Source organism: Thunnus albacares, chromosome 17, assembly GCF_914725855.1.
Source record: "Thunnus albacares chromosome 17, fThuAlb1.1, whole genome shotgun sequence".
Lineage (NCBI taxonomy): Eukaryota > Metazoa > Chordata > Actinopteri > Scombriformes > Scombridae > Thunnus > Thunnus albacares.
Genome location: NC_058122.1, coordinates 6,427,296 through 6,450,803, shown reverse-complemented (window position 1 = coordinate 6,450,803; position 23,508 = coordinate 6,427,296). Strand labels below are relative to the sequence as shown.

The 23,508-nt window shown below is 38.6% G+C and overlaps 1 protein-coding gene across 4 annotated transcripts; it reads left to right on the top strand.

The window, feature by feature from the left end:
• Window positions 1–2,085: 2,085 nt before the first annotated feature.
• LOC122966157 (choline transporter-like protein 2) lies at window positions 2,086–22,376 on the top strand. Of its 4 annotated transcripts, none has more exons than XM_044330160.1 (22): window positions 2,086–2,246; window positions 10,882–10,930; window positions 11,019–11,092; window positions 11,199–11,283; window positions 12,325–12,409; window positions 12,586–12,699; window positions 12,867–12,927; window positions 13,127–13,250; window positions 13,404–13,487; window positions 13,597–13,709; window positions 15,567–15,698; window positions 15,786–15,885; window positions 16,078–16,170; window positions 17,181–17,265; window positions 17,523–17,785; window positions 17,883–17,977; window positions 18,345–18,448; window positions 18,555–18,628; window positions 18,742–18,812; window positions 19,352–19,440; window positions 19,611–19,695; window positions 21,554–22,376. In XM_044330160.1, exons 1-22 carry the CDS (start codon window positions 2,219–2,221, stop codon window positions 21,658–21,660), a joined length of 2,115 nt encoding a protein of 704 aa, XP_044186095.1. In that variant the 5' UTR covers window positions 2,086–2,218; the 3' UTR covers window positions 21,661–22,376. The 4 variants fall into 4 exon arrangements, with proteins under 4 accessions (XP_044186095.1, XP_044186093.1, XP_044186092.1 ...); XM_044330158.1 differs by lacking the exon at window positions 21,554–22,376 and adding an exon at window positions 20,253–21,364; XM_044330157.1 differs by lacking the exons at window positions 2,086–2,246; window positions 21,554–22,376 and adding exons at window positions 8,325–8,729; window positions 20,253–21,364.
• Window positions 22,377–23,508: the final 1,132 nt, after the last annotated feature.

Below are 23,508 nucleotides of genomic sequence, written 5' to 3'. Positions count from 1 at the left end.
CTGATTCTGTTGGAGTGCAACGAGTTGACAATTCTGTCTGATATCAGGCAAGAAAGACATATAATAAGCATATTAAATTGGATGTATTGTTATGAAGTCAATTAAACCACCCAGCAGTAAAAAGAAGTTGGCTCTTGGCAACTCATCCAGCTACACAAAATGCCACTTGCCTTATATGTTATTGCATCAGCAATAATAATCTAATTTAATATATAATAATGTACCTCTGACAGAATTTATTCTGCCTGCATTGTGGGTACTTTTACTTTAACAGATTTTGCTGATACTTACTTAAAAATTGGAGTAATGGAGTAATTTTTTTTATATAAAAGGTTATATTAAAGGGACACTTCAGTAATTTAGTGATTTAGTATTGCACTTCCATAAAGTTGTGGCACTTACAAGACATAGATTTTAATAACTGGCAAAATCAAAACAGCAGAGGCAGCAATATCCTGACTTTCAGTCTGAAATATCGGAGAACCCTCAAAAACACTGGATCCTACATTTGCAATAATGCAACCTGATGACATCATCAGGGTTATTTTTTCAGAATTTGGCTACCTCCAGAGTAACAGAGGACATTATCCAACTCTTTTCACACACAAGCTGAGAAGTAGTCTCTGTGACAAGTAAGCTAGTCTTCATGTGTAAAATTGGAGGAGTGCCCCTCTGATACTACAATAAAAGAGTACAGTCCATGCACCACAATAATATACAGTATATAATCAGAATCAGAATCATCTTTATTGTTCAAGTATTCTTACCCATACAAGGAATTTGACTCTGGTTTAGTGGCTTTCAATGCATTTACACAGAATAACAACACAACAATCTTCAGAAATATACACAAGAAATGTCTATATACAGGTGAAATCATTTCTGTGAACTGTAAGCAGGATACAAATAGTGCAAAGAAGTGAAGAGTGCACAGAGTGCCGAGATAAATATTGAATGGTAAAAAAAGACATGTTGCTAGGTGGTTATGTGCAGTATATACAGCCTGCCATCTGAAAGGGGGCATTCTAAATAGCAACTACACTTGTAAAATAGGCCATGCACCTGAGTATGTCCCCCCCCATATCTCCTGTGCCTGATCATGCTCTTTGAATGTAAACTCAGTGTACCCACACTGCAGCAGTGAGTGTGACCTGCAGATGAGGGCAGAACTTCTCCTACCTCGGATCACGGTGACGTCCGATGAACATTTCTTTTAGTGTGTGCATCCATAAAAATAACCACACTTGCAGCCTAAACCCTAGACCTGGACTCTCCATCTCCTTTTTCCACACTCTAACCTGAACACAAAAATAGTGTCCTGATCCGACACCCTGCAGTGATTGCTGCCACAACTAAAGATTCACATTCATTCACATTCTCTCACACAACACAACACTTTTAAAACTTAAGTACTGGTAATTCTGCTGTTCTTTTAAGTAAAATCATTAATGCAGGATTTTTACTTGTAACACTGCAGTATTTCTATACTTTTACATGAGTAAAGGATCTTCCACCTCTGCAGCCTATAGCAGCTGTCGTGACTCACAGAGTGCAGACTTAGACAAGGCAAGGCCTGTAGATTGAATTATGAATGAATAGATTGTTTGTATAATTAATGTTGTCTTGAATTTCATGGGCCTGTAAAAGTTATGCTATGTCAGTGCTATGCTGCACTCTTTGCAGTCGAAACTGAAATTTGACTGTGAATGTCAAAATATTATAATATAATTACCAGCCTATATGTTTACTGTATTGGTAATCCTCTTTGTATAGGGTAATAGTCATTCAACTACACCTATATAAACCAAACAAAAATATATTACATATTTGCTAGAAGGTTATATCATAATAAATATTGAGACAGATTAAATTTTGTGTCTTGTCATTGTTTATTAGACAGTTATTGCAGCTCAATGGACAGTTGCGCCTGTATAAGTTAACGGTACTAGACATGTCGACAGAAATATAAACTCCCGCCTCACTAACGCTGATTCGTTTATCGCCTCGTCAATCAGAAAATGCTGCACTTGTATTGGTCGGCACTCTCCTCTCAGGAATCTCCCTTTAAACGTTAGTAGGACAGTCAAGATTTTGAAGCGGACTTCTACGAAGTGTACAAATGGGCAGAGGCGCCACTCAGTAACCTCTGTCAAGACTGGAAATATGCTGTAGTTGTCGTTTAAGAGCAGCTTTGGACTAGAAGAAACGCTCCTTAATCATGGAACTGGAGGAGAGATCGAAATATGGTAATTATTTAAAAGCATGCGTGTGAGTTTATTTGTCCTGGGATAGCCAGTGTTAACGTTTCCAGTCTGCGACTTTATATGTTGGCTTAGGTTAGGTTTGCTAAATAACATTACTCTTGGTTAGAGCACGAAAAGCTCTGCTATTTTCAGCATTTAAAGTGTTACGTCTCTTGTGTTTTGCTTTTTATTGTCCTCAGTTAACTTATGCATATGCAAATCTAAACATTAGCTTGTTACCAATTGTGAGTTCACTGTCCCTACAGATAACTACGCTTCATGAATACAGTTTCGTTTTGTCATGTTTAGGAAAGCAAGCTGGTGGTCAAACTGACTCGTATATATTGTCACGGTGTACAATGTCCCAATTTAACTGGTGCTTGTCCAGTTGCTGCCACATTCCTCAGACTGGTATGGCAGGCAGCTATGTATAGAGCATAGCTTATTAGAAAATACCTCATACATGTGAAGAGGGTCTCTATTTGTCGAATAGTTTGCCTTCAGTCTCTCCGTGTAGTGTTTCTTATAAATATTAGGCTCAGTTTCATAGATAGCTTACATGCTGTTTGTTTTAAAATCTTCCTCCTAATTGAAGTATATCTGTATTGTTGAAGACAACTTCTCTTTACTTACCCAGATTGCCACCCTGGAGTTCCTAAGATGTGGTTGTAATTTATACCCTCCTTACCACAAATACCCCTTGTAATTGTGTTTTCATAGTGACACACCCTGCTAGTATGCTGCTGTGTGATGGAAGGAGGCTGCCCATAAGGGAAGTGAAGTTAATAGAGAGAAATTAGGCAAGAAATGATTCAAAGAAAGAGCAAATAGCACTGTAGCGAGCATGTTTACTCCCCAGAGGCCTTGATTTTGGGTCAATAACCTCGTCTTCTGTACACATGACCAAATTAAATGAACCGTTTCAGTTTTTATAAGTGATTCTGCAGTTTATACTGTCCTGCAGCAGCATGTCCAGTGTATTTAGCTTCTGCAGGATGTTGACTAGAAGGAATGAAAAACAACAAGAGACACTGGTTGTGTCCCATTTCTCCCAGTTTCAACATTCTTCTCTGCACACACCCTTTTCCACTGGTTAGTATGATTCACATCACCATTGCTTCACAATAGGCTGGACAATACTCTGTGTGTGTGTGTGCTTGTTGTAGTAATAAGCAAATAGTTGGGAGTTTTTTAATGAAAAATTCAACACAGAGCAGGATGACAAATAAGGGGACACATAATTATATTTAGACCCATGAGAGACATCGGTTGGGACTTGGCAGCAAATGCAATTAAAACATGACTGTGGTTTGTGATAAGAGCCTCTAGGAAGTGCAACATGCGCATTAATATTTCTCAGTGTAGCTCGAGACTTTAGGCAAACCAGCTAAAAAAAAGAGACAACTAGGACTACAACTAAGGATTACTTTCTTTATTGATTAATATGTTGATTATTTTCTGGATTAGTCGATTTGGTCGATTAAATGTCAGAAAATGGTGAAAAAAGTTGATCACTGTCTCTCAAACCCAAAGATGTAACCTCAGATGTCTTGTTATGTCCCCAGCAACAGTCCACAACTCAAAGATATTCATTTTACTATCATAGAAGACTAAAGAAACCAGAAAATATTCACATTTGAGAAGCTGAAATTAGAAAATTTGGGCATTTTTCTCTTAAAAATGCCTCAAAATTATTAATGGGTTATCAAAACAGTTGCCAGTCAATTTCCAGTCAATCGACTAATCGATTAATTGACTGATCTTTGAAGCTCTAGAGATAACAATAACTAAAGTGAGCAGGTCTTCAGTGCCACGTGTCTTCTTTTTTAGAACAGATGTGTGAAGTGAAACATGTGGTCTGTGGATTTAACCAGTTCAACCGGCTTAACTGTCATTTCTAACTGGGCTTATACAAGAAGAGTTGTGCATCATACATTCTCATTTCTCCATGCATGTTATACTAAACATCTCTGGCTACAATTGATACTATTAACCTTACATCATCTTCTTCTTCATCTGGGCTGGGAGCAGTTGCCAGGAAACCAGCAGAGACTCCAGGAAGTTCCCGTTTCTAGCCAAGAAATACTGCAACACATAACCCACTCTAAAATTTTGGACTTTGGATGTTGTATGGATTAAACAAACATGATATAATGGGAGCTCCTGGTAGGCGGATTTTGTTTCTCTGGATGGAGATAAGGTAGCTATTTCCTCCTGTTTTCAGTCTTCAAGCTAAGCTAAGCTAACCGACTGCTGGCTCCAGCTCCAAATTTAGAGACACACATGACAGTGGTTTCAATCCTCTCATCTAACTCTGCAAGAAAGCGAATAAGCGTATTTCCCACAATGTTGAACTACTCTTAACTTTCCACGGGGGAAAGCTTTGCAGAGACGTTGTAGGATTGCCTGCTGCTTCACATGTTGGAGTAATTTCAGGCTGAGATATATCAAGAAACCTCAATGACAGGATCTGAAGCAGCCATGCAGCCATGCAGCCATACCCTGGTGCAGATTAGGTGTAATTATATGCCATATTTAGGAGAGTGGTTTGAAACCTGATCCCCGACCTCCCTGACCTGTGTTTCATGTCTGTGCAGTTTGTTAAAGCTTACTCCAGCTACATTTGCAGATTTTTGGCCTAGTTCATTGATATTCACTTCACTTTCTGTACTGTACAGTACAAAATTACAAAAAAAGCTAAAAAACATGCCCGCCATTACAACCACCCGTTTCCACTTAAATGTGCTTGATCACAACCCAAACAGGATCATGTGACTCTGCTAACAGTCTAGCAGTTCTGCCAACTTTCCGACAGTCTGGAATACAAAGGCATGTTCAGAGCAGGGCGACACTGATTGGTTATTAAGGTCAGGGAAAATTAGTTTGGGGAGGAGATACAAATGCAAGGCCACCCCAGTGAGCTCTCCTCTTCTTTCATCTGCTACCAGTCAGTACCTTGGTCTTTTGATCTTGGCTGGTCTCGCTGACCAACCAAGATCTCTTTGCTAATAGGACAACAGCACATTTTTGGAATTTAAAATCATAATCATTTCCCCCAAATGTTCGTCTCTTGAAACGTTTTATTTTGTCGTCAGCACCATACGTTTATGCCTGAGAGGTGAGGTCATACTGAGAGTGAATATCATTGTGTTTGCTTCCTCTTTTTCTCTGTACTTTCTATTTCAATCTAATTCATACAGCTTACTGGCATGATTGGATCTAGGGGTCACTTTCTGTCTTCCGTGTCTAAGTTACAGTTATAGCTACGGAAGGGTGGAAAAACAGAGATAAGGGATAGATGTTGTTTGGTCCCTAGAGTTCTCACATTTAAAGGGTTAATTTTGTAAGAGGATTATGTACTGTCAGAGAGGCGGTTACAGATCATGTTTGATAAAATACTGTTCCCTATTTTAACTGTTGTGCTTCAATGATGATTTTCTAAATGAGATATGGATGTTGAAGGTAACCCTGCTGCGTGTGTGTGATTGTGTCCTTTTTGAGATCTGAGCTTGGACTTAAACACTCCACACCCTGTTACTGTAATTAAAGACGTGGGAGACAGGCAGAGACAGCAGCAGCTGTAACCTTTGGATGATATTATAGACTGCCTACCGTATTGTCAGACTATGATATCACAGTCCTTTTTCAGTAGACAGGGCCCTTGTACTTCCTCAACCTTTGGCTGCACTGTCTTACTTCAGCAACTTACTACAGCTTTATTTTAGCAACTTTTAGGCACTACAAGCAAAAAAAAAACACATGCTCATGCTACTGCATAATACAAAGCAGTTCTCAATTTTCACATTTAAATTGATTTAAATAGTTCAGAAAATTAGAGTTGAAAAGTTTTCACATAATAGTGGGATTCTGTAAAGATTTTGTGAAACTGGAGTTGAATAGAGCTTTTTCACAGCAGACATTCTGACCTGTCAAACACAGGTGTAACAGATAATCCCTCCAGTCGCTGTGACGGAGCCATCATCATTAATGTTATGAGTTCCACCTGTGCTGTCCCTGCTGTGACGAGTCAGCATGTCTGCTATGAAAAAGGTCTCGTTAATGTTAATTCAACAGAATTTCACTTGGATACTCTTACGCAAGCATGCCTGTAATTGTTGTAGTTTGAACACAAGAATGTGTCCGGGGGCAGAGGATGATATTTTATTTTGGCTTCTAAAGAAAGGAAGAAAACTAAAAAAAAAACACATTAGTGTTGCACGGTGCACACTAATTTTTATAGATTACTTTATGGATGTGAAGGGTGGTGGCCTGGAAATAAAGGAGGGAAGCTCAGGAATGTCAAGGCGCATAAGGCCATGTCCAAAATAAAGTTTTGTTTGACTTTCACTTCCTGTGAAACAGACAACAATACGCCCAAGTATTAGACTGTTCATGCATTTCTTCCTTTCTACCTGTGATGAATTGTTAAATAATAAATGACATAATGAATAGAAACATAAATACTGTGCTTATGATCAAAAGACACAAATGCACAATAGCCTACTTGTTAGTATAAATGAATGGAAGTTAATGCAGATTAGGGCTGCAACTAACAATTATTTTCACTATTGGTTAATCTGCTGATTATCTGCTGAGTAATAGATGAATTGTTTGGTTTGTAGAATCTCAGAGAGTAGTGAAAAATGCCCTTTATAATTTTTTAAATTAAAGTGCAAGTTGACATATTCAAATTGAGACTTTTTCAGGCTCACTGACAGGTGCAAACCCAAAGATATTCAGTTTACTGTCAATTTTAAAAAAAGAAAAAAAGGAAATATTCACATGTGAGAAGCTGAAACAAGTACTTTTTTTATCATTTCCCTTTTTCTTTTTACATTTTAGTAACTGGTTTCAGCTCTGATGCAGATTGTTGTCTGTAAATCGGTGCCCTTGTAAAGACAGAAACAGTACGGCGTTTCATCATTAAATGAAAGCTCTTACACATGTAGAAAATGTCATTTTTAATGATTCTAATGATTGTAGTGAATGAGACGAGAGTTGCAACGAGTTGGTTCACTGGAATTACAGTCGATCCCTTGAAAAGCTTTTAACATCCAGCTAGAAACTGTTGCTCACTGTCTCCACCCTGCTTCCCACTGACACCATAACAATTTTTTATCATTACAAAACTTACCAATAATTCATTTAGCCTTTTTTTAAAAAAATTTTTTTTACTTCACCTCACTGTATTGTCCCACATTTCTTCAGTCCAGACAAATGAAAACTGCACCCGACTGTTGAACCTATAGCACAGTTAACCACAGTTCAGCAGCAAAAGAACAATAGGTGGAAATAACTATTGTTTTGTCGTGGTGCTTGTTGTGTATCACATCTAGTTTCATCATCCAAGAAATCTAATTCCCTAGAAACCATTAATCTGTTTGAGAGAGTCACTCCATGATAAAATTGTTTTGTCTTAGACATTACAACAAAGCCAGGAGCTCCTGATGTGGCGTTTCCATTCGCAATAACATTAGTCATCAAACAAGAACAAAATGGACGGAAACAGCTGAATTTTCAATGTCTGTCAACATCTGTAAAACATACTGTACAGTGTTTTTTGGCATTTAGTCCATCTGTGGACTCTTTGTTGAATTATTGGATTCATTTCACATATTCTGATTGCTGAGGACAGAACAGAGAGTGATCCAACATTTATAAGGCACAATAAAAGCAGAAAAAAACAGGAGCTAGTAAAAATAAAGCTGTTTGAATCTAGTGCAATACTGCATAGTCCCCACAAGATGGGAGAAAACCGTGTGAGAACAAGAGATCCTTTTTGAAGCTGCTCTACAAAGCAATTTAATGGCAATTATTCAACATCATAAAACAAAATGAAAAGTCACTTTACTGCAGATGGTTTTTGCAACCAAAAATATCCTGCAAGCACACCTGAATCTAATCATTCCTCCATCACAGCAGCTACACAAAACATCACTGGAGGCAAGAATTCCTCCTTGTTTTCTGCAAACACATGTTTCTGATAACGCCGACGCAACTTTTTTTTTTTTTTTTTTTTGTTTTCCCTCCTTATATACAACAAAAGTCCCTGCCCTCCTTTTTCACACACAGCCACGCCTTCCTGTGGATCAGTTCACTGGCCTGTGTGGATTTGCTCTCTGGAGAAACAAACAAAAAAACCTGACAGAAAGAGACTCTTTTGGAAGTGGGAAGAGAAAGAGGGAGGGAGATGCACAGGTGGAGCACAGATTGGAAAGAGGCACTTGTTTCAGGATAAACAGGGAAGTCTGAGGCGGAGCTGGCAGCTGCCTCACAGCTATTCAGGGACAGGTTGAACTGGTTTCTCCCTCCACAATACCTGCCTCTCCTCCGCTCTCGATCCTTTACACCAGCCGAAAGAGAGGAAGGAGTGAGCCAGATAAAGGGGCTGTGGAAGGACAGTAACAGGGTTTCTGTACATTTCAGCATTTGAACCAGAAAGAAATTTCAAGATGCCTGAAGAGGGAGAGTTTTATGGAAAGCATGGTAACCACTCTTCTTACTTTAACTTTTATATTGACAGTTTTTTCATTCTGATTTCATCTAAAATGACTCTAAGGTGAGATAATTCTCTAAATGTTTTAAGTGGTAAATCTGACTAAAAAGAAAGAATCTGTGTAATGAAATATGTCAAAGTGTAAAGAGTTTTGAGTGAAATCGGAGCGACAGTATCAGTGTGTCGACCTTGTGGGGAAAGTATGGGTGTGCATGTTTGTTTGTGTGGAAGCGGCTACTGTTGGCACTTCTGCTGATTATACAGGTGTGTGTGAGAGCAGGGAGCTCTATTATCAGTGTTTTTCTCCTGCACAGTCGTTTCCGTGCCGTGCGTGTGTTTAGATAATCATTGAAGGAGCTGGTGAGTGAAGATTGGTTGTTACAGCTACATGTTCAAATGAACAAGGTCTCCCTTTCCTGAAGTTAAAACTATGAATCTGTGGTAGATTTTTTTTTTTCCTACATGTTTATGATCACCAGCGAAAGTGCACAGTCAAAATAATACCAGCATCCTTCCATGTATATGAAATACAACACCTATAGTCTGTCGAACAGGAAGCTGTAACTTCTCTAAGAGCTTGTCTGGTAAATGCTTGCTGCAGCATTGTTCCTTTTGACCACATATATAATTAATATGCAAAGACGCCACGGAGAATATCATTCTCCTCCGTCTAGACTCGGAGCTGTCAGGATCCAATGTTACATGCTACACATGTACATACATGCTATGGTGGTATGGGGTAGATGTGAATGTTTTGAGAGATTGAAAGACCTGATAAGACTGCCATGAAATCAAAATATAGCATTTTGAATATGAAAGCATCTTCTTTGCGTTTCTGAGCTGTGGGTGTTTTTATTTATTTATGTATTTATTGCTCTTCAACAATAATGTGGCTCATTGCTTTATGACTTCCATCCTGGAGAGCGCCGACCGGCTTAGTGAAACTTTTATCAACTAATGTTCCCTGATGAATGTAGGTCGGAGCTGGAGGACTGCTTTGCTTAGATAAGAGATGCTCTGTGTCCTGGTTCTGACATGCTGACCTCAGATAACCTGCAGCAAACCTCTTGTTATCATTCAAATTTTTATTCATTTTTTGGAGCAGTACAGGACATTTACACAGAACAGAAGACGGCCATCCCTTAACATAGAACCATGGACACAAAAAACGTACGGTCATTAATTAAAGTATTTACATTCTGTTGTAAGTTCAGTTTAACATGCAACCAAAATTGAACCCATGTCTCTGTTGTTTCCTCCCTCCAGTAGTAATTCTTCCCAACATGTGCTCACATGATGAAATAACCTGCAGCAAACTGTATTACTAAGCCTGCAATAATCATCAGATCCCACTAAACATCAGCCCACAGACCAGACACTGCCGACTACTCAGAGTCTCACATTGACATCAAAGCATGAAAAAAGTACCTCCTTGTGGCAGTGTTTAATCTCCATACAAGTAAACCCATTGATGTGTTGGGAATTATTTAAATTAATTCAACTGTAATCACACTAGGAACTTTATGAATGACAGTCCATTTGGAGGACTTCCTGTTATCACAATCAAAATGACATAATTCTTTACAAAAAAGCTGAAGTGACACTAATTTATTCAGAGTGCTTTTTTTAGTCTGAATAAGTGACTGTTTTTGGCTTTAAATTCAAGTTTTACCTTTCGAAAAGCGTGCACAATTTAACATAACTCAGTTTTGACATAAATATACTATCAACATGACATTAATGCCTTGTCAAACTAAATGTAGTGCATTAAGTGATTTAGGCCCCCTCTAGTGGCTGCACAGGTTGTGTCGGCTCTGGCTTTCACATGCGTTTGCTTCTGCTTAGTCACCAGGGAGGAATCTGTTGGGTTGCCAGGCGCGTCTGCCTGGAAGGAAAAGTCATCTGATAAGGAATGGGAGGACGACTGGGGCGTACTGTTTCTTAACCTTTAATCCGCTTCCTTTTTAAAAGCCTCCCTGCACCTTCTTGACTCAGTCGTGAGTGCAAGGTGCCTGAACAGCTAACATAGAGACAGTGGTGTTGTGTTGCAGTTGCATAGGAAGTCTCACTGAGCCAAGCTTTCAGAAGTCTCAGTGCTAAAAGCTCATTGAGTGATAAATGTACTTCTTTCTTTTTATACAGGCGAGCCAAGGAAGTATGACCCGACCTTCAAGGGCCCGATCCAGAACAGGTGAGACAGAGGTGTGATTTTTACAAAAACAAAAAGAGTCCAAAGAATTTTTTTCAACCCTCAAAACTTTGCTTTCTCTTCACTCTAGGGGCTGCACAGACATTGTGTGCTGCATCCTCTTCATCCTTGCCATACTGGCTTATATTGCTGTGGGAATACTTGGTAAGAAAACAGTACTGCAGATTGGTTTAGCTGTAAAAATACAAACCAAAATCTACTGATAAAAAATACAATTTTATGTACCCTTTACCTTTTTGTGTGCTTGAAGCCTGGTCCCAGGGTGACCCCAGGAAGGTGATCTATCCCACAGACAGTCGAGGCCAGTTCTGCGGGCAGGCTGGCACCCCACTCGAGTGAGTAGCTTTCCAAGTATATATTTGATTGTTACTCTGCTGGACATGTTCTTGCTTTGAGAGTGCACAACCACAGTGACGTGCTGCAAGCTTCCATCCAAATCAAAATGCATTGCACAACTCTTCTCCAGTACTCCATGCTTTATTCTGCTTTTTCAGCTATCTTGCCTCTATCAGGGTGTAGTCTTAGGCTATTCTCAGTTTCCTCCCATAAATCACCATAGAGACCAAGTATATAAAACTTCATCATAATCATCCTTTTCTTGAAAAAAAAAAAAAATTACAAAATATAATCACTCTTACATACAAAAATAGCAAGAGAAATATAAATGACCATAAATGCAAAACATATAATATTGCAACCATCTTTTCAGAATATTCTCCAGGTAATAAGAGCTTTCATCTTAACCCATCAATTGGTAAAAAAAAAAAAGGTTTAAGATCCATTTTTCAACACTAGGCAACGCATTCTTTCATTCTCATTTTTTAAAAACAGTATTCTCAAATCTTTTCCATCTTTTAACATTTAACAAACTCAGTCTGCGGTCATCACATCCATCCATTAACAAATTTTCCAATTGTTTGAAAAAAATCATGTGCATTGACAACACATATTAATCCAGCAGACTTGTTCAAATTTAGTTTCTCATTTTTTGCCAAATAGAGAAACTGCTGCGTAACAGAAAGACGTTCTGGATTTCTACAAGTCTCTTTTAGACAATCCTTCTCAATTCTTATATATTTAAGGAAAGAGCCTGGGTCCTCCATAAAATTAGCTGCAACTGAATGGATGTCTTTTTTACATCTTGTAATCACATGAGAAGACATTTGGAGGACATCTTATCAAAATCAAAATTACATAATTCTTTACAGAAATGCTGAAGTGACACAAACTGATTCTGAGCACTTTTTTTGGTTTGAAGATGTTTTCCCTTTCAAAAAATGTGCATCTTATGGTACTTTTATGTTCCACTACACTTTGATTGAGACTAAGAGTAAGAGATCTTGCTTTAACACTTAACTTCTCTGCCTTCATAACAGGAAAAAGCCGCTGTTGTTCTACTTCAACATCATGAAGTGTGCCAGCCCCATGGTGCTGCTGGAGTTCCAGTGTCCAACCACACAGGTGTGAACACCAATCTTCTCTATTGTTCCCAAACATTGCCTTCTTCTTTTTATCACCACAGTCTGAAAAATAGTTAGTGTTAGCTTTCAATCTCCTTGCTGTGCTACATTTGTATCCAAATTCTGACCGTTTAAAGTGGGTTTTTTTCTGCGCTGGAATTGTTGCTTTGTCCTCAGATGTGTGTGGAGAAGTGCCCCGAAAAATTCATGACACTGGTCAAAGCCTACAGCAACACAAATGACTTTGACTACTACAAGAACTTCTGCAAGGATGGTGTGACTAATACAATGGTAGGTTTCAAGTATTAAAGTCATGCTGGTAATCTTTTTCAACCTTGTTGGATGCTTCTTTCCAGTGTCACTCTATGCTACCTCAGTTATGGATTAGATATAGTAAGTTTGTCAGAAGCTTTTCACACACACACCTTCTTATCTGTTTTGAATATTCTGTGTTTCAGGGAATAGCGGAAATCCTGAGGTCAGGTCTCTGTCCTTCCATGCTTTTCCCCAGCAAGCCCTGTGAGTTGAATCTCTATCCATTATCTGTCAAATATTCTTCCTCCCTGCTGCTACTTTCTCCTCTTCATTGCTCTGTGTCTGTCTTATATTTTACACTCATTATCTTATATTTCACATCTAGAGAGCTGGTGCAGATCTGTAAAGATATTTAAATTGACAAGCTTTTTAAATGTTTGTCTTTTCCTCTACTGTCCTCCAGTCACCCGCAGGTGCTTCCCGGCTTTGGGCCAGAAAGGAGGGGTGATAACTGTGGGAAACAGCTCTCACTTTGAAGATGGATTCGGAAAAATGAGAGATGCCAAAGATCTCGTGGATGGAGTCAAGTGAGTACCTCATTGGAACACAGATTAAGAGTGATCCTTCATACTTGCTTGTTAAGCTGTGGTTTGCCCCAACCTGCAACATTAAATCAAATATTACCTGAAGAGGAGCTCCACGGTGCCTTAACAGATAAACACACAGGAATCTTTCCACAGGAATGCCACTGTGGTTATTGAAGCTCGCCAGGCGGTTATGAAAATCTTTGAGGATTACACGCAGTCCTGGTACTGGATCCTGTTGTAAGTCTCTAACCAACATTAACAAATCTGCTTCCTGCTTGTCTGTGAAGAATGAAACATCAGCTGATTTCACTGCTCACTCTCTTCTCACGCCCTTCAATCTCTCTAGAGGGTTGGTCATCGCTATGCTCACCAGCCTGCTCTTCATCGTCCTCCTGCGTTTCCTGGCAGGGATCATGGTCTGGGTGATGATTGCCATGGTGATAGTGGTCATAGGATATGGTAAGGGTTGAAGCACCTAAGGCTTTGTTTATTATATTTCTCATACTCACCTCAAAATGCCTCAGTACTCCAGAGGCCTGGTCCAGAATGCAAACTCTGAACCTCAACTCGCCTTTGAGTTGAACAAACATGAGATGGTGTTTGGTTCCAGAACCAAAGTGATCAAAGTTAAATCAATAATGTATGAGTTTCTTAACTCTGATGCCGTGTCCCAATTTTGAGGAAATGATGCAATACCTGTGTCGTCAGACTTCAAACTGCAACTAAAGAATGCCACTGCAAATTAAACTTCACAAAGATATGTTTTTTCCAAAATAAATAATGGCTATTTTTCCTCTCTGAGATGTTCCTGGAGCTTTTTCACCGCACTACATGATTAGTTTTAATGTTATTCAGCTGTGAGCAGCTCATCCATTTCCTTTGTGCACTGTATTGTGGGAGGAATAGTGTGCTGCTTAGACTTAGTGTGTAGTATGGATTTCTGACACAGCTTGAGTTAAGTACATGGTGAATGGAAAAAAAGCCATCATTAATGGAGCTCCCTATACTGCAGTATGATTCACCATGGCAACGGATAAATAAAGGGCAGAGCTTTCAGTTTGATCCAGAGGAGCTAGAGATATTTGTGTGTGTGTGTGTGTAGACAGATTATGTGCATATATCTGAACACAGCAGCATTAGTATAGTATAAGAACGTGAGTGGGGAAACGATAATAAGTCAACACTTCTTCAAATTTTATTCAGATTAATCCACTCAGTCATCATTTACCAGACTTGAATATCTTTAACTGATGAGAAAGTGGTGGAATATTATACATTTATTTTTTATAAACATTGATTTTTAGTATGGGATGCACTTAGGAGCAATTGAAGATGAAACACAAAAGTATAGATCAAACAGAAGTCCTATTTTACCAATAACCTAATAGGCTGACCCAGTAGTAATGATGATTTGCAGTTAAAAAGGCGTTTAAACTGTGAATAAAGGTTTTTTAGATGTCTTTTACATATTTATCTCAGTTCAATGTCTATATTTCATTGACTGCTGTTTTTTTTAACTGTCCCTTTTAACTACATTTACTTTAATTAGAGTATTCAGCTCCACCAAAATCCTGCTCACTCAGGACTATTCTCAGGAATATTTACATATAATGTCCAATAGCGTATGATAACTGATGTAAATGATCTACCATCCATCCAAAAACACTGCTTTTTAAAATGACTTAAACAAAGATTACCACATAATGTGCGATAAATGTTTCAATAAAATGCACTTTTTTTGAGCTAAGGGTGAGGCAGACATTTAAAAGTAAGGACAGAGATTGCTGTTCAAAGAAATGCACACGTAAGCAATAATGTTAGAAAAGATGCTTGTAAAACCCAACCAGGACTTTGATATCTTTCTCTTGATGTTAATCTCTGCAAATATAATAGTATTTAAATTTTATAAGTAATATTGAGTTTTGGTGTTGACTGGATCATTGAGGAAATTAAACAGCATGTGAAGATGGCTCCTTCAGGCTCGTCTGGAGGGTAACTCAGGGTTTGTTGAGTTACCACTGATCCAGAGTTAAAGTGATCTGGAACAGAAAACTCAGGGTTAACAAACTTCACTAAACCTGCTTCCTGGAACAGACCCCAGTATTCCTTCAGGCCCAGAAGCAAATTCCCTGATGTCTAATTTTCCTTCTTTTTTTTTTTAAGTACTGTTTATTCTCATGCATAGACATTATAATATGTTTTAATAAATGTTTTGTTCTTGCTGTGTTGCTCTATTTATATAATAAAGTTGCTAACCACTGCTATTTAAAAAATGCCATGTCTTTCTGTTCTGGTGTGTTTATTGTTGCTGGTTAGGTATCTTCCACTGCTACATGGAGTATGCTGCCCTGAAGGGAGAGGCAGGCGCTAATGTGACTCTACAGCAACTTGGCTTCCAGACGGACCTCTCAGTCTACCTGCAGATTAGACAGACCTGGCTGGCCTTCAGTCAGTACACAGCACATAGCCCACATGTTTATAGATGTTGCTCTGTATTTGAGACACCCACATGACCTCTCCACCCTTCTCCTTTAGTGATTATCCTGGCCATCGTGGAGGTCATCATCATCCTACTGCTCATCTTCCTCAGAAAGAGGATCCTCATTGCCGTCGCTCTCATCAAAGAAGCCAGCAGGTCAGACATCACATTAGAGCTGAAAGGATGGGTTAGGAGTACAAAAACAGATCAATGACAGTTTAGATGTTAAATTGTTCTGGATTTAAAAAAAAAAAAAAAAAAAAAAAAATCCTCTTCGTGTGATTTGTACTAATGGATTAAAAATGTCAGGATGTGGAACCACCAGTGATGCTTTTGTTGTGTTCACAGAGCTGTCGGGCATGTGATGTGTTCCCTTTTCTACCCACTGTTCACGTTTCTCCTCCTGGCCATGGTCATCGCCTACTGGGCAGTCACTGCTGTGTATCCTTTCAAGTCACAGTCACTCAGTGTTATTATTAATCAGGCTTTACTGTAGTCAAAAACCTAAAGGCACCTTTGGAGTGCAATGTCATCATCATGGGGATAGCAGGCAGAGAAAATGAACACTGCAACACGTTGTGCTGTCGTTCATTCAGGCATTTAACCACCAGCTGCTACAGTAGAGTGATTTATATTTAAAAAAAAAACAAAAAACTCTATGTTCATTTTGCCATTGGTTATTTTAAAGAGCACCTCCAGATGAGTCAAACGTTTGGACAGACTTTCCCATTCCCTTGTATAAGAAAGTGTGTCCAAACTTTTGACTGGTACTGTATATAAATATTCTACTTTGAATGATAATAATAAAGTGTAAGTTTCATACTGGACCATTATGGGCTCCAAACTAGCTGTGATGTCACAAATGCTGCTCGTAGGTACGTGCCTTGAACTCAGCACAGAGAAACTTCCCCCTTCAGCAGATGTGAAAACAGCCTTCAAACTCTGCACATATATCAGTGCATAGTGAAGCTCAAACATCCAACTTAAGTCACAAGAAGCAAAACACATTTTTTGAGTGGAGGGGGGACTTAAAACGAATTATAACAACTTGATACATGAGACATTTTATGACAAACACAAAACACACACATCAGCAACACCTGAGATGAACCATATTTTACGTTGACATCATTGCCTTGACAAACAACAGGATAGTTGTTGTAATGCAAGCAACTGGCAGCTCAGTCTGAGTAATTTTAAAAATGTATTGAATAACCATCCAGTTCATTTTGAAGGCCAGGTCAGACAGCAGGGGGCGACATTGGTTTTGTGTGTGCAACTGTATGAAGCAGAAATTAGCCTAACGGTAGGGTTCAGACACATCGACATGGACCTGAGGAGAGGAGTTGATGTAATGTAAGGTATGGCCATGATAGAGGGATGTTGAAAGAGTCTGGGATTTGTAGTTCTTTAAGTTGTTACAATTGTAGTCCTTGACAAAAACGGATTAGTTTCTTGTCTACCTCGAATGAGCCCGTCTACAAAATCTTCAATGAGACGGAATGCGAACACTCAAGAGAAACTTGTGAACCAGCGGTAAGTTTTATCTGTCAGGCAGCTCTTTATCTCGCTACAGTTCTTGAACAATCTTAATTTTGACCTGTTGAGCCCTGATTCCTCACTTGAAAATTTATTTTTGACATCATCACAGATTCTGCTTGATTCAACACTTCCTTAAAGCAATTTGGTTCTCAAATTACGTGAACATTTATGCATCATCACATTAAATAGAAACATTCTGGATTTCTAAAGTGTGTATACCTTCTCTCACTATAACCTGTATCTGTGCTCAGAACTTCACAACTAGTCCCATGAAGGCACGGTGCCCAGACTCAGAGTGCCTTTTTGCCTTCTACGGCGGAGAGACCGTTTACCACAAATACCTGATCGGCCTGCAGTTCTACAACGTGTTCCTCTTCTTCTGGTGTGCCAACTTTGTCACGGCTCTTGGACAGATGACCTTGGCCGGGGCCTTTGCCTCGTACTACTGGGCGTTCGTCAAGCCAGATGACATGCCCGCCTTCCCAGTGTTTTCTGCCCTAGGGAGATCTCTCAGGTGTGTATGTTTGCGTGGTTCTTGGTACATCTACCATCCATGCTACATGTTTATTTTCTTCTACATCGTTTCACATGGGATTTGTATCTTGTTTTAGGTATCATACAGGAACTCTTGCGTTCGGCTCCCTTATCCTCTCCATCGTTCAAATCATCAGGGTTCTGCTGGAATATCTAGACCACAAGCTGAAAGGTTTGTTACTTTTGTGGAGTACAGTATCATGTAGATGTCTGCTCATGGCTGCAATCTGTAGTTTGTATAACATACAGACCTGAATTCAGCATTAACCTTTGATTGAGCTAGTAGGGTTTACTCTTATTGGGACAATTCACATAGCTTTAAAAATATCAGTGAGGTAAAACTAAATTTGTTGGGTGGCACAATGTTTCTTTCTCATACTGTAATTAATGGACCAAAGTGCAAAAATAGCAAAGGCCAGACATACATTTTATACAAACAGACATACAAATTAACCAGTTAATTTCTAATGTGTCTTTAGGAAGAACTGTCTCCAGTGTTTGTTAAATGCTCACTTATCTGTCAATTGTATCATCAACAGGGGCCCAAAATAAGTTTGCTAAGTTCCTGTTGTGCTGTCTGAAGTGTTGCTTCTGGTGTCTGGAGAAATTCATCAAGTTCCTAAACAGAAATGCATACATCATGGTGAGTGGCTTATTTACTTCTTGGCATTATTCAAATAGAAACATGCTGTATCATTTGTAATGTTTAGGTGTTTGGCTTGGATGTAATGAGTGCATTTGGCCTCTAGGTGGCAATTTATGGCAAAAACTTCTGCACCTCTGCCAGAGATGCCTTCTTCCTCCTCATGAGGAACATGATCAGGTGAGTGTAAATGCTGCTTGCAGTTGTATCATGTTGCAAGAAATTGTAGCTTTCATTATTTTTTTAGTCTCTCTTTTTTTGCAAAGGATAAATGATTCCCTTTAATCCCTCAGGGTGGCTGTCTTGGACAAAGTGACAGATTTCCTCTTGTTTTTGGGAAAACTGCTCATTGTTGGGCTTGTGGGTGAGTCTGTATTTCATCCTCATTCTTTAAGCCTGATGTGTTTCAGATCTAGAGAAGCTTTTCCTGAAGAAAATCAATCTGTTCAGTTTTTGTATGACGTAGTAATATGAACACTTACTGATCTTAATTGTTGATAGAATGGGTGTGAATTAAGGCTTTAAAACACTCAATATTAGACTTTGCACAATATAATGGTTGTGTAATATTTACACAGTGACTGAAAAAGGCTGAAAAAATAGTTTGTACCGTATACAGGTTCTTAGTTATAAATACAGTTGAACTTAATTGGTCTCCATAGCCAGTCATGCAATACATAGCTCATAACGAGTCATAAGAAAAGTCATCATAATGAGCTTATGTTCATGTATATGTTCTTATGTTTGATCAGTGGACAATACTGAGCATTTTGAAATCTCAGTGGAGTTTTATCAATTCAATATTTAAATAAAATCCCCATGAAGTTAACAATAAGAAAAGTCATATAAACTATCTACCAAGCATTGTGCTCAAAGTTTTTTTCTTTGCTGTTCCTTCCACAGGAATCTTTGCCTTCTTCTTCTTCTCTGGGAGAGTGAAGGCCTTTGAGAATACGGCTCCCCATCTCCACTACTACTGGGTACCCATCCTGGTGAGTCTGCTGCTGCTTTTGTTCAGGAACAAACTACTATTATGTAACAAAATCAATCAAAAACAGACCAGAACTGGTGTTTAATTTAGTTTTTTTTTATTTTTCTGGTTCTGATCCATAATGGAGCTCTGTGTGTCTTATGTGTGACATGTGTTTCTTGTCCTTACCAGACTGTGGTGGTTGGCTCCTACCTCATCGCCCATGGATTCTTCAGTGTTTACTCCATGTGTGTGGACACTCTGTTCCTCTGTTTCTGTAAGTAACACCTCCTCCCTCATTTTCGACATCCATGTATAACTTACAGATTGTGTCAGACGGACTCCACAGAAAAGAAACAAGCAGACATGTTGCAACAGATTTTGGATCATTCAGGACTCAGATGTAAAATGCAAATCTTGATCAGCTGAATCGAAACTTTCCTCACACTTTCTGAATTCTCACTTTGCTTTTGGTGTTGGGCTGTCACTAATTCTAAACTGCATGGATATGGTGTGCCACACTTTAAAATGTAACCATTTCGAAGTAAGTCTGTTGCTTACAGTGTGTTAATCTGAAAATTGCTGCTGCTCGGTGTTAAACTGTAACTTTCAAAATAAGAGATGCCTGCGGGTGCCGTTGCTTGCTTGCTATTTGACTTTCTTTCTCTGTTTGTCTCTCCCTTCCTTTTTATCATTTCCCACAATCCACCACCTCTCCTTCCACTTCCTACTGGCGCTATAACACCTTTTTTTTCCAACCTTATTTCAATGCTTATTTTCTTTTCCATTCATTAACATGCACAAATACAAATACACATACATACACACAATAAGGTGAAGACCTGGAGCGCAATGATGGTTCAGCCGCAAGGCCTTATTACATGTCCTCAACTCTTCACGAGATTCTGTGGAAGAACAAGGCTGAGGATCCGTCTTCATCTTCTGCTCAGCAACAGGACGATGAAGACGTCCAGTTGAAGCAGCAGCAACAGCAGCAGACTCAGGAGGACGCAGCTCAGAGAGGAGGAGTTTTGTGAACAAAGACACACAGATTTGTCACTGAATTACAGGCACAACAAAATCCATGCGACACTTTTTTTTTTTTAACCATTAAGGTTCTTAAATTAAAATAGTACGGAGCTGGAACTTTGTTGTTGCCCGTTTGGGATATTCTCCTTTTGCACTAAACCATTTCACATCATCTCACAGAGGCAGTGGCAGCGAGTCAGTGTGTTGCTTAAGGACACATTAGGAAACTCCTTTTTATTCACAACTGACTGGTGCATAATATTAACTGCCTTTCAACACAAGAAAATGTGAAATTGGATGTAAAGCATTTGTTTTCTTAATCAAACATCAAGCATGTCTCAAGGAGTGAGCGCTGCCTAATATACACAGGAATACTGTATGTGGGTCATTTGTTGCATGATTAATGAGGAGTCGATGAGGTTTAGTTAGTTTAGAAAGTTTCTCTTGTTGACAGCCAGGTCTGTCCTCACATTTGGCGAAGTCGTGCTTTTTTGCCTTTTTATCCTCTTCCCTCCCACTGCCACTGGCCAACAGAAACTTGAAACCATTCATGTGCCTAATTTACAGTGTTAATGTTGGATTTTTTGTAAGTTTTGACTTAAAATTTTAAGAGTACCTAATTGTTTACAGTCGATGCAATCAGAACCACATGATGATCAGTGCTACTTCTTTAGTGTGCTGTACTATGAATGCACTTTAATTTGTGTTCACACTAAGCCATAATAGATTTGTATCTATATTAATGAATACTGGTGATTTTCTTGAAGCTTAATTTGAAATTTTTACTGTACAGCAGTTTAGTTTTACATTCAGTACCTCTTTACAAAAGAATGTGTAATTAGTAGTGTAGCTGGTTTAATAAACAGTATTTGATAACAGTGAGTCTCCACTACATAAAATGAAGGAATTTAAAGGTGGCTCTGGTGGTGTTTTTTGTATGTTGTTGGTGAATGTCTGAGCTATAAATCTTCATATGTTTGTTAATAGAACATCTCTCTGCAGTTTTGTGCTACTCCAGATGTGCAAGTTATGAAAAGTAGTTTGAAAAGAAAGCTGTGGTTCCAATTGCTTTAGTTTAATGCCGTTTTGATTTCATCTCTTTCCAGTGGAGGATCTTGAGAGGAACGATGGGAGTGCAGAGAGGCCCTACCTGATGCCCGAGAGCCTCCGCAAAATCCTGAATAAGAAGAACAAGACTCAGCAGGCTCAGTAGAGCGCTTCCTCTAAGCATTAGAGATGCAAGGACGTTTCGTTTTTTTTAATTTTTTTTATACCATCAGTCACCTGGAGCCTACAGGTGATGATCACTCGTGTCATTATTTGTATTTTGTTTCAACCAAATATTTTATAAGTTCAGTCCAACATGTGTTGTCCCCTCAGGTCTAAAAAAAAGGGCTTCACGTTGCCACATGCCTTGGTTTCTAAGGAGTGGGGTGCTTTTTTTTAAAAAAATGATGTCATATATTCAATTTAGAGTTTTGTGGATTTTTAAATTTGAGATTATTCATTTATATTTGGAATGCAGTCAACATCCAAACAAGTATTTTAGTGTGTTACGAATTTTTATTTTATCAGAGAAGTAGCTTAATTTCAGCATGTTTTATTTTTTCATATTTGAGTGTTACATGAAGGTAAGCTTAAAAGTAATTATTGAAGTTTCAAATATCTTTGTGCTTTTATCGCTGTATGTTTTTAATTTTCAAATGTGTAATCATGTAATATATGAATAAATATTTAACCTTATTGATACCAAAGCCATTACACTACCAGTCATGCATAGTTGAGGCCTTATCTACATTTATAGACTTTTACATAAAGCAACTGATGCTGTGGTGAAACTTTATCAAAAGCAAAATGTATATTGACGTTAATGGTAATATTTCAGCTCTTATTTGATGTTTTTGAAGTAAAACATAGTTTTGTACGTCACTGTTTGACTGTCTCTCCTTTAACCCTTTAGTCAATTCCATCTTGTATGCTTACTGTGTGTGTGTGTGTGTGTGTGTGTGTGTGTGTGTGTGTGTGTGCAGAAGAACATGTGCATTCACTAATCACGTTCCTAAACATCTGTTGTCAACATATTTCATGTGATCTGATCCATTAGTAGAACAAATTTGTTTGTGGATGAAAAGAAAACATTTATTTTAGTCCTGTGCTACTGTGACTACAAAAGAAATCAAATCAAATATGACATCTGGGGTGTATCATGCATCATTTTACTGTAACCAAAAGTCAAAACATTTGACATTAGTCTTAAAAGAACTACATGTGGTTCAGTAATTCATTGCGTGACAAAAGCATTTAATCTAATTAAAAGATGTTTCAAAGTTCTTTCTTGACCAAGAAAACAACAGTTGGAAAAAACAATCTCACGTCAAGGTCCACTTACAAGCTTTCAGCCATATGATCTTCATCAGCTGATGGAATTTGTTCATTTTGGAGTTGCAGATGTTCAAGTTTACTTTTTTCCCTTTCTTTGAGCGCTTTAAGGACTTTTCATCCACATTTGCCTAAAAGCTGATGTTCAGTTCACAAGTTTTCAGTCAGACAGCATGCGAGCACTCTCTTGTGTTCCAGCTTCATTTCATTGTTGCAGAGAAAACAAGCTCCAACTACTACAATTAGATTACACTTTATTGTTTGTTATCAGAGAAATGTCTCACATCCAGTTACTCTGTTTCACATTAACAGGAAAAACACATGAATAGATTGAAGTGGAGCACAATATTACGATGAGACTTGCAGTGCATTCCGTTGCATTGCTTAACATACACAGGTACATATTTCATACGCAGGTATCCACACCTACAACATGACTCTCTGACCAACAACATTCTTTTAGCATAAATAATCACAGTAGTACATCTGCTATACTATGTTTCTCCATGAGATGGAGGTAATGTGTTCAGTTAGTCTCAGTCCATTCTCAGTGCAGTTCAGTCAGTACAGCAGAGGAAGCTCTTATCTCCTGCGTGGCCTCAGTACTGGCTTTATGTAAGTGTCACCTGATGGTTGCAGGAAAGCTCTGCCCTGCTTAGATAACAGTCATCTCTTGCTCATC